This window comes from Taudactylus pleione, unplaced genomic scaffold (genome assembly GCF_031769625.1).
Source record: "Taudactylus pleione unplaced genomic scaffold, aTauple2 ptg001984l, whole genome shotgun sequence".
Lineage (NCBI taxonomy): Eukaryota > Metazoa > Chordata > Amphibia > Anura > Myobatrachidae > Taudactylus > Taudactylus pleione.
In genome coordinates, this window is record NW_028286380.1 from 741,638 (window position 1) to 757,566 (window position 15,929).

At 49.0% G+C, this 15,929-nt stretch overlaps 1 protein-coding gene across 1 annotated transcript in view; it reads left to right on the top strand.

Annotated features, from left to right (window-relative positions):
- The window catches only part of USP4 (ubiquitin specific peptidase 4), a 102,581-nt gene that overhangs the window by 16,998 nt on the left and 69,654 nt on the right, over positions 1 to 15,929 (top strand). The window contains exon 8 of the mRNA XM_088465377.1: positions 10,706 to 10,817. Coding sequence (XP_088321503.1) covers positions 10,706 to 10,817 — 112 coding nt within the window. The remainder of the gene's footprint in view (positions 1 to 10,705; positions 10,818 to 15,929) is intronic.

The following is a 15,929-nucleotide window of genomic DNA, read 5'->3' on the forward strand; positions in this document are numbered from 1 at the left end:
TGTGATGGAGATAAGTGTATAATAAAGGGGTGGTGCTTTGTTAGGGTGCAGCTCCAGCCCTGGGAGAGGAAGTACGACGTAGGAAATGTTCCCTGTGATGGAGATGATAAATGTATAATAAAGGGGTGGTGCTTTGTTAGGGTGCAGCTCCAGCCCTGGGAGAGGAAGTACGACGTAGGAAATGTTCCCTGTGATGGAGATGATAAATGTATAATAAAGGGGTGGTGCTTTGTTAGGGTGCAGCTCCAGCCCTGGGAGAGGAAGTACGACGTAGGAAATGTTCCCTGTAATGGAGATGATAAGTGTATAATAAAGGGGTGGTGCTTTGTTAGGGTGCAGCTCCAGCCCTGGGAGAGGAAGTACGACGTAGGAAATGTTCCCTGTGATGGAGATAATGTATAATAAAGGGGTGGTGCTTTGTTAGGGTGCAACTCCAGCCCTGGGAGAGGAAGCACGACGTAGGAAATGTTCCCTGTGATGGAGATAATAAATGTATAATAAAGGGGTGGTGCTTTGTTAGGGTGCAGCTCCAGCCCTGGGAGAGGAAGCACAACGTAGGAAATGTTCCCTGTAATGGAGATGATAAATGTATAATAAAGGGGTGGTGCTTTGTTAGGGTGCAGCTCCAGCCCTGGGAGAGGAAGTAAGACGTAGGAAATGTTCCCTGTGATGGAGATAAGTGTATAATAAAGGGGTGGTGCTTTGTTAGGGTGCAGCTCCAGCCCTGGGAGAGGAAGTACGACGTAGGAAATGTTCCCTGTGATGGAGATGATAAATGTATAATAAAGGGGTGGTGCTTTGTTAGGGTGCAGCTCCAGCCCTGGGAGAGGAAGTACGACGTAGGAAATGTTCCCTGTGATGGAGATGATAAATGTATAATAAAGGGGTGGTGCTTTGTTAGGGTGCAGCTCCAGCCCTGGGAGAGGAAGTACGACGTAGGAAATGTTCCCTGTAATGGAGATGATAAATGTATAATAAAGGGGTGGTGCTTTGTTAGGGTGCAGCTCCAGCCCTGGGAGAGGAAGTAAGACGTAGGAAATGTTCCCTGTGATGGAGATGATAAATGTATAATAAAGGGGTGGTGCTTTGTTAGGGTGCAGCTCCAACCCTGGGAGAGGAAGCACGACGTAGGAAATGTTCCCTGTGATGGAGATGATAAATGTATAATAAAGGGGTGGTGCTTTGTTAGGGTGCAGCTCCAGCCCTGGGAGAGGAAGCACGACGTAGGAAATGTTCCCTGTGATGGAGATGATAAGTGTATAATAAAGGGGTGGTGCTTTGTTAGGGTGCAGCTCCAGCCCTGGGAGAGGAAGCACGACGTAGGAAATGTTCCCTGTGATGGAGATGATAAATGTATAATAAAGGGGTGGTGCTTTGTTAGGGTGCAGCTCCAGCCCTGGGAGAGGAAGTACGACGTAGGAAATGTTCCCTGTGATGGAGATGATAAATGTATAATAAAGGGGTGGTGCTTTGTTAGGGTGCAGCTCCAGCCCTGGGAGAGGAAGCACAACGTAGGAAATGTTCCCTGTGATGGAGATGATAAATGTATAATAAAGGGGTGGTGCTTTGTTAGGGTGCAGCTCCAGCCCTGGGAGAGGAAGTACGACGTAGGAAATGTTCCCTGTGATGGAGATGATAAATGTATAATAAAGGGGTGGTGCTTTGTTAGGGTGCAGCTCCAGCCCTGGGAGAGGAAGCACAACGTAGGAAATGTTCCCTGTGATGGAGATGATAAATGTATAATAAAGGGGTGGTGCTTTGTTAGGGTGCAGCTCCAGCCCTGGGAGAGGAAGCACGACGTAGGAAATGTTCCTTGTGATGGAGATAATAAGTGTATAATAAAGGGGTGGTGCTTTGTTAGGGTGCAGCTCCAGCCCTGGGAGAGGAAGTACGACGTAGGAAATGTTACCTGTGATGGAGATAATAAATGTATAATAAAGGGGTGGTGCTTTGTTAGGGTGCAGCTCCAGCCCTGGGAGAGATAGTAAGACGTAGGAAATGTTCCCTGTGATGGAGATGATAAATGTATAATAAAGGGGTGGTGCTTTGTTAGGGTGCAGCTCCAGCCCTGGGAGAGGAAGTAAGACGTAGGAAATGTTCCCTGTGATGCAGATGATAAATGTATAATAAAGGGGTGGTGCTTTGTTAGGGTGCAGCTCCAGCCCTGGGAGAGGAAGCACAACGTAGGAAATGTTCCCTGTGATGGAGATGATAAATGTATAATAAAGGGGTGGTGCTTTGTTAGGGTGCAGCTCCAGCCCTGGGAGAGGAAGTAAGACGTAGGAAATGTTCCCTGTGATGGAGATAAGTGTATAATAAAGGGGTGGTGCTTTGTTAGGGTGCAGCTCCAACCCTGGGAGAGGAAGTGCGACGTAGGAAATGTTCCCTGTGATGGAGATGATAAATGTATAATAAAGGGGTGGTGCTTTGTTAGGGTGCAGCTCCAGCCCTGGGAGAGGAAGTAAGACGTAGGAAATGTTCCCTGTGATGGAGATGATAAATGTATAATAAAGGGGTGGTGCTTTGTTAGGGTGCAGCTCCAGCCCTGGGAGAGGAAGTAAGACGTAGGAAATGTTCCCTGTGATGGAGATGATAAATGTATAATAAAGGGGTGGTGCTTTGTTAGGGTGCAGCTCCAGCCCTGGGAGAGGAAGTAAGACGTAGGAAATGTTCCCTGTGATGGAGATGATAAATGTATAATAAAAGGGTGGTGCTTTGTTAGGGTGCAGCTCCAGCCCTGGGAGAGGAAGTACGACGTAGGAAATGTTCCCTGTGATGGAGATAATAAGTGTATAATAAAGGGGTGGTGCTTTGTTAGGGTGCAGCTCCAGCCCTGGGAGAGGAAGTACGACGTAGGATATGTTCCCTGTGATGGAGATGATAAATGTATAATAAAGGGGTGGTGCTTTGTTAGGGTGCAGCTCCAGCCCTGGGAGAGGAAGTAAGACGTAGGAAATGTTCCCTGTGATGGAGATGATAAATGTATAATAAAGGGGTGGTGCTTTGTTAGGGTGCAGCTCCAGCCCTGGGAGAGGAAGTACGACGTAGGAAATGTTCCCTGTGATGGAGATGATAAATGTATAATAAAGGGGTGGTGCTTTGTTAGGGTGCAGCTCCAGCCCTGGGAGAGGAAGCACGACGTAGGAAATGTTCCCTGTGATGGAGATGATAAATGTATAATAAAGGGGTGGTGCTTTGTTAGGGTGCAGCTCCAGCCCTGGGAGAGGAAGCACGACGTAGGAAATGTTCCCTGTGATGGAGATAATGTATAATAAAGGGGTGGTGCTTTGTTAGGGTGCAGCTCCAGCCCTGGTAGAGGAAGCACGACGTAGGAAATATTCCCTGTGATGGAGATGATAAATGTATAATAAAGGGGTGGTGCTTTGTTAGGGTGCAGCTCCAGCCCTGGTAGAGGAAGTACGACGTAGGAAATGTTCCCTGTGATGGAGATGATAAATGTATAATAAAGGGGTGGTGCTTTGTTAGGGTGCAGCTCCAGCCCTGGGAGAGGAAGTACGACGTAGGAAATGTTCCCTGTGATGGAGATAATGTATAATAAAGGGGTGGTGCTTTGTTAGGGTGCAGCTCCAGCCCTGGGAGAGGAAGTACGACGTAGGAAATGTTCCCTGTGATGGAGAGAAGTGTATAATAAAGGGGTGGTGCTTTGTTAGGGTGTAACTCCAGCCCTGGGAGAGGAAGTACGACGTAGGAAATGTTCCCTGTGATGGAGATGATAAATGTATAATAAAGGGGTGGTGCTTTGTTAGGGTGCAGCTCCAGCCCTGGGAGAGGAAGCACAACGTAGGAAATGTTCCCTGTGATGGAGATGATAAATGTATAATAAAGGGGTGGTGCTTTGTTAGGGTGCAACTCCAGCCCTGGGAGAGGAAGTACGACGTAGGAAATGTTCCCTGTGATGGAGAGAAGTGTATAATAAAGGGGTGGTGCTTTGTTAGGGTGCAGCTCCAGCCCTGGGAGAGGAAGCATGACGTAGGAAATGTTCCCTGTGATGGAGATGATAAATGTATAATAAAGGGGTGGTGCTTTGTTAGGGTGTAGCTCCAGCCCTGGGAGAGGAAGTACGACGTAGGAAATGTTCCCTGTGATGGAGATGATCAGTGTATAATAAAGGGGTGGTGCTTTGTTAGGGTGCAGCTCCAGCCCTGGGAGAGGAAGCATGACGTAGGAAATGTTCCCTGTGATGGAGATGATAAATGTATAATAAAGGGGTGGTGCTTTGTTAGGGTGCAGCTCCAGCCGTGGGAGAGGAAGCACGACGTAGGAAATGTTCCCTGTGATGGAGATGATAAATGTATAATAAAGGGGTGGTGCTTTGTTAGGGTGCAGCTCCAGCCCTGGGAGAGGAAGTACGACGTAGGAAATGTTCCCTGTGATGGAGATAATAAATGTATAATAAAGGGGTGGTGCTTTGTTAGGGTGCAGCTCCAGCCGTGGGAGAGGAAGTACGACGTAGGAAATGTTCCCTGTGATGGAGATGATAAATGTATAATAAAGGGGTGGTGCTTTGTTAGGGTGCAGCTCCAGCCGTGGGAGAGGAAGCACGACGTAGGAAATGTTCCCTGTGATGGAGATGATAAATGTATAATAAAGGGGTGGTGCTTTGTTAGGGTGCAGCTCCAGCCCTGGGAGAGGAAGTAAGACGTAGGAAATGTTCCCTGTGATGGAGATGATAAATGTATAATAAAGGGGTGGTGCTTTGTTAGGGTGCAGCTCCAGCCCTGGGAGAGGAAGTACGACGTAGGAAATGTTCCCTGTGATGGAGATGATAAATGTATAATAAAGGGGTGGTGCTTTGTTAGGGTGCAGCTCCAGCCCTGGGAGAGGAAGTACGACGTAGGAAATGTTCCCTGTGATGGAGATAATAAATGTATAATAAAGGGGTGGTGCTTTGTTAGGGTGCAGCTCCAGCCCTGGGAGAGGAAGCATGACGTAGGAAATGTTCCCTGTGATGGAGATGATAAATGTATAATAAAGGGGTGGTGCTTTGTTAGGGTGCAGCTCCAGCCCTGGGAGAGGAAGCACGACGTAGGAAATGTTCCCTGTGATGGAGATAATGTATAATAAAGGGGTGGTGCTTTGTTAGGGTGTAGCTCCAGCCCTGGGAGAGGAAGTACGACGTAGGAAATGTTCCCTGTGATGGAGATGATAAATGTATAATAAAGGGGTGGTGCTTTGTTAGGGTGCAGCTCCAGCCCTGGGAGAGGAAGTAAGACGTAGGAAATGTTCCCTGTGATGGAGATGATAAATGTATAATAAAGGGGTGGTGCTTTGTTAGGGTGCAGCTCCAGCCCTGGGAGAGGAAGTACGACGTAGGAAATGTTCCCTGTGATGGAGATGATAAATGTATAATAAAGGGGTGGTGCTTTGTTAGGGTGCAGCTCCAGCCCTGGGAGAGGAAGTACGACGTAGGAAATGTTCCCTGTGATGGAGATGATAAATGTATAATAAAGGGGTGGTGCTTTGTTAGGGTGCAGCTCCAGCCCTGGGAGAGGAAGTAAGACGTAGGAAATGTTCCCTGTGATGGAGATGATAAATGTATAATAAAGGGGTGGTGCTTTGTTAGGGTGCAGCTCCAGCCCTGGGAGAGGAAGTACGACGTAGGAAATGTTCCCTGTGATGGAGATGATAAATGTATAATAAAGGGGTGGTGCTTTGTTAGGGTGCAGCTCCAGCCCTGGGAGAGGAAGTACGACGTAGGAAATGTTCCCTGTGATGGAGATAATAAATGTATAATAAAGGGGTGGTGCTTTGTTAGGGTGCAGCTCCAGCCCTGGGAGAGGAAGCATGACGTAGGAAATGTTCCCTGTGATGGAGATGATAAATGTATAATAAAGGGGTGGTGCTTTGTTAGGGTGCAGCTCCAGCCCTGGGAGAGGAAGCACGACGTAGGAAATGTTCCCTGTGATGGAGATAATGTATAATAAAGGGGTGGTGCTTTGTTAGGGTGTAGCTCCAGCCCTGGGAGAGGAAGTACGACGTAGGAAATGTTCCCTGTGATGGAGATGATAAATGTATAATAAAGGGGTGGTGCTTTGTTAGGGTGCAGCTCCAGCCCTGGGAGAGGAAGCACGACGTAGGAAATGTTCCCTGTGATGGAGATGATAAATGTATAATAAAGGGGTGGTGCTTTGTTAGGGTGCAGCTCCAGCCCTGGGAGAGGAAGCACGACGTAGGATATGTTCCCTGTGATGGAGATGATAAATGTATAATAAAGGGGTGGTGCTTTGTTAGGGTGCAGCTCCAGCCCTGGGAGAGGAAGTAAGACGTAGGAAATGTTCCCTGTGATGGAGATGATAAATGTATAATAAAGGGGTGGTGCTTTGTTAGGGTGCAGCTCCAGCCCTGGGAGAGGAAGTAAGACGTAGGATATGTTCCCTGTGATGGAGATGATAAATGTATAATAAAGGGGTGGTGCTTTGTTAGGGTGTAGCTCCAGCCCTGGGAGAGGAAGTACGACGTAGGAAATGTTCCCTGTGATGGAGATGATAAATGTATAATAAAGGGGTGGTGCTTTGTTAGGGTGCAGCTCCAGCCCTGGGAGAGGAAGCACGACGTAGGAAATGTTCCCTGTGATGGAGATAATGTATAATAAAGGGGTGGTGCTTTGTTAGGGTGCAGCTCCAGCCCTGGGAGAGGAAGTACGACGTAGGAAATGTTCCCTGTGATGGAGATGATAAATGTATAATAAAGGGGTGGTGCTTTGTTAGGGTGTAGCTCCAGCCCTGGGAGAGGAAGCACGACGTAGGAAATGTTCCCTGTGATGGAGATGATAAATGTATAATAAAGGGGTGGTGCTTTGTTAGGGTGCAGCTCCAGCCCTGGGAGAGGAAGTACGACGTAGGAAATGTTCCCTGTGATGGAGATGATAAATGTATAATAAAGGGGTGGTGCTTTGTTAGGGTGCAGCTCCAGCCGTGGGAGAGGAAGCACGACGTAGGAAATGTTCCCTGTGATGGAGATGATAAATGTATAATAAAGGGGTGGTGCTTTGTTAGGGTGCAGCTCCAACCCTGGGAGAGGAAGTGCGACGTAGGAAATGTTCCCTGTGATGGAGATGATAAATGTATAATAAAGGGGTGGTGCTTTGTTAGGGTGCAGCTCCAGCCGTGGGAGAGGAAGCACGACGTAGGAAATGTTCCCTGTGATGGAGATGATAAATGTATAATAAAGGGGTGGTGCTTTGTTAGGGTGCAGCTCCAACCCTGGGAGAGGAAGTGCGACGTAGGAAATGTTCCCTGTGATGGAGATGATAAGTGTATAATAAAGGGGTGGTGCTTTGTTAGGGTGCAGCTCCAGCCCTGGGAGAGGAAGTAAGACGTAGGAAATGTTCCCTGTGATGGAGATGATAAATGTATAATAAAGGGGTGGTGCTTTGTTAGGGTGCAGCTCCAGCCCTGGGAGAGGAAGTAAGACGTAGGAAATGTTCCCTGTGATGGAGATGATAAATGTATAATAAAGGGGTGGTGCTTTGTTAGGGTGCAGCTCCAGCCCTGGGAGAGGAAGTACGACGTAGGAAATGTTCCCTGTGATGGAGATGATAAATGTATAATAAAGGGGTGGTGCTTTGTTAGGGTGCAGCTCCAGCCCTGGGAGAGGAAGTACGACGTAGGAAATGTTCCCTGTGATGGAGATGATAAATGTATAATAAAGGGGTGGTGCTTTGTTAGGGTGCAGCTCCAGCCCTGGGAGAGGAAGTAAGACGTAGGAAATGTTCCCTGTGATGGAGATGATAAATGTATAATAAAGGGGTGGTGCTTTGTTAGGGTGCAGCTCCAGCCCTGGGAGAGGAAGTACGACGTAGGAAATGTTCCCTGTGATGGAGATGATAAATGTATAATAAAGGGGTGGTGCTTTGTTAGGGTGCAGCTCCAGCCCTGGGAGAGGAAGTACGACGTAGGAAATGTTCCCTGTGATGGAGATAATAAATGTATAATAAAGGGGTGGTGCTTTGTTAGGGTGCAGCTCCAGCCCTGGGAGAGGAAGCATGACGTAGGAAATGTTCCCTGTGATGGAGATGATAAATGTATAATAAAGGGGTGGTGCTTTGTTAGGGTGCAGCTCCAGCCCTGGGAGAGGAAGCACGACGTAGGAAATGTTCCCTGTGATGGAGATAATGTATAATAAAGGGGTGGTGCTTTGTTAGGGTGTAGCTCCAGCCCTGGGAGAGGAAGTACGACGTAGGAAATGTTCCCTGTGATGGAGATGATAAATGTATAATAAAGGGGTGGTGCTTTGTTAGGGTGCAGCTCCAGCCCTGGGAGAGGAAGCACGACGTAGGAAATGTTCCCTGTGATGGAGATGATAAATGTATAATAAAGGGGTGGTGCTTTGTTAGGGTGCAGCTCCAGCCCTGGGAGAGGAAGCACGACGTAGGATATGTTCCCTGTGATGGAGATGATAAATGTATAATAAAGGGGTGGTGCTTTGTTAGGGTGCAGCTCCAGCCCTGGGAGAGGAAGTAAGACGTAGGAAATGTTCCCTGTGATGGAGATGATAAATGTATAATAAAGGGGTGGTGCTTTGTTAGGGTGCAGCTCCAGCCCTGGGAGAGGAAGTAAGACGTAGGATATGTTCCCTGTGATGGAGATGATAAATGTATAATAAAGGGGTGGTGCTTTGTTAGGGTGTAGCTCCAGCCCTGGGAGAGGAAGTACGACGTAGGAAATGTTCCCTGTGATGGAGATGATAAATGTATAATAAAGGGGTGGTGCTTTGTTAGGGTGCAGCTCCAGCCCTGGGAGAGGAAGCACGACGTAGGAAATGTTCCCTGTGATGGAGATAATGTATAATAAAGGGGTGGTGCTTTGTTAGGGTGCAGCTCCAGCCCTGGGAGAGGAAGTACGACGTAGGAAATGTTCCCTGTGATGGAGATGATAAATGTATAATAAAGGGGTGGTGCTTTGTTAGGGTGTAGCTCCAGCCCTGGGAGAGGAAGCACGACGTAGGAAATGTTCCCTGTGATGGAGATGATAAATGTATAATAAAGGGGTGGTGCTTTGTTAGGGTGCAGCTCCAGCCCTGGGAGAGGAAGTACGACGTAGGAAATGTTCCCTGTGATGGAGATGATAAATGTATAATAAAGGGGTGGTGCTTTGTTAGGGTGCAGCTCCAGCCGTGGGAGAGGAAGCACGACGTAGGAAATGTTCCCTGTGATGGAGATGATAAATGTATAATAAAGGGGTGGTGCTTTGTTAGGGTGCAGCTCCAACCCTGGGAGAGGAAGTGCGACGTAGGAAATGTTCCCTGTGATGGAGATGATAAATGTATAATAAAGGGGTGGTGCTTTGTTAGGGTGCAGCTCCAGCCCTGGGAGAGGAAGCACGACGTAGGAAATGTTCCCTGTGATGGAGATGATAAGTGTATAATAAAGGGGTGGTGCTTTGTTAGGGTGCAGCTCCAGCCCTGGGAGAGGAAGTAAGACGTAGGAAATGTTCCCTGTGATGGAGATGATAAATGTATAATAAAGGGGTGGTGCTTTGTTAGGGTGCAGCTCCAGCCCTGGGAGAGGAAGTACGACGTAGGAAATGTTCCCTGTGATGGAGATGATAAGTGTATAATAAAGGGGTGGTGCTTTGTTAGGGTGCAGCTCCAGCCCTGGGAGAGGAAGTACGACGTAGGAAATGTTCCCTGTGATGGAGATGATAAATGTATAATAAAGGGGTGGTGCTTTGTTAGGGTGCAGCTCCAGCCGTGGGAGAGGAAGCACGACGTAGGAAATGTTCCCTGTGATGGAGATGATAAATGTATAATAAAGGGGTGGTGCTTTGTTAGGGTGCAGCTCCAACCCTGGGAGAGGAAGTGCGACGTAGGAAATGTTCCCTGTGATGGAGATGATAAATGTATAATAAAGGGGTGGTGCTTTGTTAGGGTGCAGCTCCAGCCCTGGGAGAGGAAGCACGACGTAGGAAATGTTCCCTGTGATGGAGATGATAAGTGTATAATAAAGGGGTGGTGCTTTGTTAGGGTGCAGCTCCAGCCCTGGGAGAGGAAGTAAGACGTAGGAAATGTTCCCTGTGATGGAGATGATAAATGTATAATAAAGGGGTGGTGCTTTGTTAGGGTGCAGCTCCAGCCCTGGGAGAGGAAGTAAGACGTAGGAAATGTTCCCTGTGATGGAGATGATAAATGTATAATAAAGGGGTGGTGCTTTGTTAGGGTGCAGCTCCAGCCCTGGGAGAGGAAGTACGACGTAGGAAATGTTCCCTGTGATGGAGATGATAAATGTATAATAAAGGGGTGGTGCTTTGTTAGGGTGCAGCTCCAGCCCTTGGAGAGGAAGTACGACGTAGGAAATGTTCCCTGTGATGGAGATAATGTATAATAAAGGGGTGGTGCTTTGTTAGCGTGCAGCGTTCCCCCAATATGCTGTGACCCCCAGATCTGCTCTCCTACAGCCGCCTGCAAACCTCCCATTATGGGGCATCCACACAAACCGCCTGGGTGTCAGTGAGCAGAATTTCCCCATTGGCTAGCTGTCAGCTGGGCAATGAGTTTCATCACTTTATTTTATCACTTGGAGCTATAACTGTGTTTCCCCTGCCCAATAGTTTGTGCGTTTTTTCTTGAGTGTGAATGGTGATAAGAGAAATTATAATGGTGGTGAGGCAAATGTTCTCTCTTATCACCCTGATTTATGTATCCGACCCATGTAATAACCTTTCTCTTCCTTCCTTCCTTCTTATAGAGGATACGGGTCATCCTATAATTCCTACAGCTACCGGGAGCCTTCCAGCAAGCCGGGCCTCTGCGGCCTAAGCAATCTCGGGAACACATGCTTCATGAACTCTGCTCTGCAGGTATGGTAATATCACCTGCTGTCCTCAGACCTGCCCCCCACATCTGACAGAAGACGTTAGGCTCCTGTACTGTAACCCTGCAGGCTGCCCCTCCCCGACCCCGCTGCCTATACTGCGCGGCTGGGCAATCTCAGGAACACATGCTTCATGTACTCTGCAGGTATGGTCATTTCTACTTCAGGGTCCATAGGGGGTCCACAGGGTTGACCTTGGGGTATAGGTTGGGAACCAAATCCGGGCACCACGCAGTTAAAGCTTTTAGCTCCCAGGATGCACTTGGGTCCACTCTCCCTATAACCCCAGCCAGAGGCACCTCAGTTTAAGTTGGTGCCCGGCCGGAGTTGGGTCACCGTTACTGCAGGGGGGCTGCTTAGCTTAAAAGAGTTTTATTTTATTATTTTTTACTACTCTTCAGAGCGTCAGCGTCAGACTGTCCAATGGACGTCTGAGCTGCCGCTCCTACACCCCGCCGGCGCTGCGACGCCCGTACAGATCTGGGGATCGCAGCGGGACCCCTGAGTCTGTACTAGCCGGGCTCTGGAGGAATCCCTGGGCTGCTGCCGGATCGACGGGGACAGGTAAGTCGCGTGGTCACCGCTTTCAGTGATCCACTTGTGAATATGCAGCCTTATGCCTCCGGTCTCTGGGGACAAACCGGAGGCGGTGGCGACGGGCTCCCCCTACATGGAGGCATACCCCGCGTGTCCACAGCCCACCAGGGATTATAGCGGCAGCGGGAGCCGGCATCCCGGGGGGTTAATTGCTAGCCAGGGGAGGAAGCCTTCCCTGTCTAGCGGCTCCTCCCCTCAGCTCAGCGCGCCTTTCAATAATACAGTCTGGCGTCGCTGAGCTGCTTCCTCCGCGGGCCGCGCTTCTTCTGAGGTCTCCAGTGGCCATTTTCTCTCTGTGGTGCTGCAGAACTCTTAGGATGACAGTGAGCCCAGTCCCCCTGCGTACCTGGCCATTTTGGGTGAGTGTACACAGCGCTGTAGCCTTCCCAGACACTGAATCTGGGCAGTTGAATGTAGCGACATTGTGCAGTATATTATATGTCATGCAAATGTATGTACAGTATATATGTCTCCATTGTATGTGACTTATGCTAGTGCTGACTGTCTGTACTTTATTCTCTCACCTGTCAGTGTATATCTATCCCTTTTCTTTATCTCCCCTAATACAGGTGTACCTGGGGTGGTTCTGAGACCTCACATATATATACTTGTTAATATCCGTGAGGTTTGTCACATACTGTTGTGTGCTGCACGTTGCCATATTTTAGATGGAACTGTGAGTTGCATACGCTGATAATGGGTCCCTGCAGCTAATCTTAGCGTCAGTCAGGACCGGTATGGCGCTGCTTAATATTTCCGTCAAGATAGTCAGATATATCTGACCAGGAGATTGCACACGATACTGCACCCATTATTGCTATCCTGCAAGTCATAGCCTGCAGGAATTAGTGCGGAGGATTTTAACTCAGAAAGGTTTATGTATGCGGCACCATCTGGCGCCGGGCCCCTTGCACGACCCCCTTAAAGGGCGGTTTATTTCTCAGGATCCTCTCCTTTGAGGATCGCCGGGCGGGCCCCATTGTCGTCTCTCGCTTGGAGTTACTTCACCATACTGCCCTTTTGAACTCGGGGTATCTCGCAATTTCTTGCAATTTACCCCTGTGCAACAGACTGTCGCTCCCCGCCGGGGTTTTTCACAGTACATGAATTACCTCCGATACCACATCAGTCTGTCATTCCCCTTGCAGGGATTACCACAACGGCCACCCTGGTGGATGTCGTTTTATACCAAATACTAATTGGCGTGATATACGCCCTGTGGTTACTGACCAGTGGCTCTGCCGTGAACTGGATGGTGTATTCGGCTCTTTCCCTCTCACATGGGGGGAGCCGATTTCAAGTATTATTATCCCTGCTTTGGGGCTGGTGGCCAGGTTCATTCTGGATATAGAGAATGTCGATCCTACACCTGTATCATACATCTCCCGTTTTCTGCCCAGCGGGTGGATCTCATAGCGGGAGTCTGGCTGTCGCCAGATACGAGGAGTCACAAAGGCCTCCTGTTTCCCATTCCCTGAGGGTCCTCACAAGTAATGGAAATCCCCTTCTGGGATGGATTTGTATGTTGTTCGTCGGGTTACAGGCATTAATACGCCTCCCATCCCGGCCTGGACGGATTTTACGGATCCGTAGGTGGTAACTTTGCCTGAAATCAATGTACTCGTTTTCAGGGCCTGTTGCCCGTCCTACCATGGCCATCTCATGGTGATGCTTTTGTGACGTTTTTCCCCTCCAACACGTCTGAGGTTCAAATATCTTTTGCCGCTCACATAAAATATGCAGTGGTCATATGGGGGATTACCTCATGGGATGCCGGTCTTCTAACTTTCAGGGTTTCGGCGACGTCTGTATCCGCCGCAGTACCCTATGGCTGCGTTATGGGAAAGCAGAGGTGCACACTCCTTCCATGGGGAAGATCTTGTTTGGTCCTGACCTTGACAAGATCGTTGCATCATTGGCAGTATCACTAATGGGGAGATACCGTCTTTAGCTACTCCCACTACATTCGGACTAACTCTGTTAAGTCTTTTTGTCCTCAGGGTCAGCCTAAAGGCCTGTTTTTTCCTAGGCTGTCGGCCTCCATGGGGGCCACCATATCCAGTACCGAGCAGTCCTGGACTTCCGGACGACACTGTTTCTACACCTGAGGATATACCCTCAGCCTGACGGGACAGGTCTACATCTGGGGAATTTCCAGAGTGAGGTACTGATTCTCAACGGCCTCTCATTGCTCAGGCAGCCTCCTCACAGGCATTGTTACACGGGCCCTTCTTCAGACCTGATCAGGGCCTTACAATCCCAGAAAGCTATACAGTCTTTGTGGTAAGCAGAGCTATTTTGGCCAACCTCACTATCTCAGTGAGGGACTGGTTGTTCTACTTTCTTTCTGGGGCGGTGACCGACTGGTCCTCATTTGCCTATACTCTGTCTCAAATCCCTGAATCAGATTCCAACGGTGACTGGACTCAGGTGGAATCGTCCATACTCCATCATCCGACGTTTGGAACCTGGGGATTTTAGGGTATATCTGAGTATTCAGGAAACGTACCTACGGGTACGTACAGAGCCCTCTCATCAGCATGGGTTCAGGTTTGCTGTGCCACAGCAACACTTGTAAGTTTCGGGCTCTGCCTTTTGGGACTGTCCTCAACTCCACCGGGGTTTACCAGCCTTATGGATTTTCTGACAGTTCACCTGTACAGGGTATCCGAATGCTCCTTTCTCTGGACGGTCTCCTGCTTTTAGCAGGATCACCAAGGTACTTTACCGCCAGGTCAGGATAACCGTGGCTTCTTCTCGGCACAGATAATTAGTCAACGGAGAAAAAGTCCTCCCTACATCCCTCACAGGGTTTTCTTCATCTGGGAGCACTGCTGGATTCTCAGACTCTGAGAATTTTTCTGGCGTAAGACAAGATCTCCACTCTTCAACTTGGAGTGTGCGGATATCTACGCATTCGACATATGTCATTACTCTTTGTGATGCGCGGTCTACCAGAGTGTCTACCTTTTGGTAGGGTGGAATGTGCTCAGTTCCATTCCAGGCCTTGCCATAATTGACTCCCCTCCAGATGGATCGAGTTTTTCCCATCGGATCGCTGTTCGAACGATGATACTTTCTCCGGAGGCGAGTTGGTCTCTGTCCGGGTGGCTATGGCCATCTCGTCCAGGGTGTTCTTTGCTACAGACAGTGTCTGGTCCGCATTCGTTTCGGGGCAGTTGGACGTCTGTCGTTTCTGCCCTGCCACTTAACTTGTTGATACTTTAGGCTGTCTTGGACCTTCACTCTGGCCTAACCCATATGTCATGGTAAACCTGAATAGGTTCTATCCGACAGTGTCACAACAGTGACTTCCATCTAGGCAACACTGGTAGTTGGGTGGCAATGTCAGGTATGTCATCCATTCTGACATAGTCCAAGGGTCTTCTCCTGGCCAACTCTGCAGTGTTTATTCCCGGAGCTCTCCATTGGGAAGCGGGCTTCCTCAGCCGTTGCGACGTGCATCCCGGGGACTAGTCTCTTCTCCAAGAGAGGTTTCAACTCCTGGTGAGCAGAGGGGGCCTCCCTGAGGGGATTGATCCTCATGGCCTTCTGACTTGATCACACATTACCGGTGTTACAGTCCAGCTCCAGGAGTACTGAAGCTACCTTCAGTGACTCTTTGTCAGTGAAGTGGTCCTTCCACTTTGTGTACCTGTGTCCTCCGGTCTCCCTTCTTCCTCGAGGTCTTCGGAAGTTTAATTCGAGACGGAGGGGCTTTCCTTCTGGGGGCTCCAGTTCGTCCCAGACATCACTGGTACTAAGATTTTCGGAGTCTCCTCATCGATACTCCGTTCCTACTGCTTCACTATCTGGACCTGTTGTCTCAGGGTCCTTGTTTTTCCCTGGACCTGGATCGTTTGTCTTTGACTGCGCCCCTACTGTGGTCCTAGGGCTTCCCTGGCTCTGTCTTCATTGAGCTGTTTAGAGCAGATAGGCCAGACTTTGCTGGGATCTGCCACGGACTGTGGCATACATAATTCTTATGGTATCGTACCTGTCGATACGATCCTCCGGTGTCCAGGATTTTCAGATATTCTGGCATTCCTTCCGGCTGGCTTGGGTTTCACCCTTGGCCTTGCCTTCCTGACAGTGCGGATCTCTACACTGTCGGTATGGTTAAGATATGGAATTGTTCCGCTCTGGTATCCAGTTCATCCTTTGGAGTGTTTTCTGGATTATGCCTCCACTTGTCCTCCCTAGGGACTCCTGGGGAGTTAGTAGTGGTTCTTTGTTCCCTCCGGGGACAGTCAATGGAACCGCTGGTTGTGATAGCCATTACATGGTCTATTGTTTAAGCTCTCTCTCTCTCAGGGTGTTTAAATCAACCAGGAGAGTGTCTGAATTGGGAGCGTTCTCATGTGGCTCCCTCTTCTGGAGGGCATCATGTCAGGGTGTGAGTTGCTCTCGCCCTGTATTTCTTCTTAGAGTGGTTTTTAGGTTCCATATTATTCTGGAACTTATGGTACGGCCATTCAGTCCCCAGTCTTCTCGGCTGGTG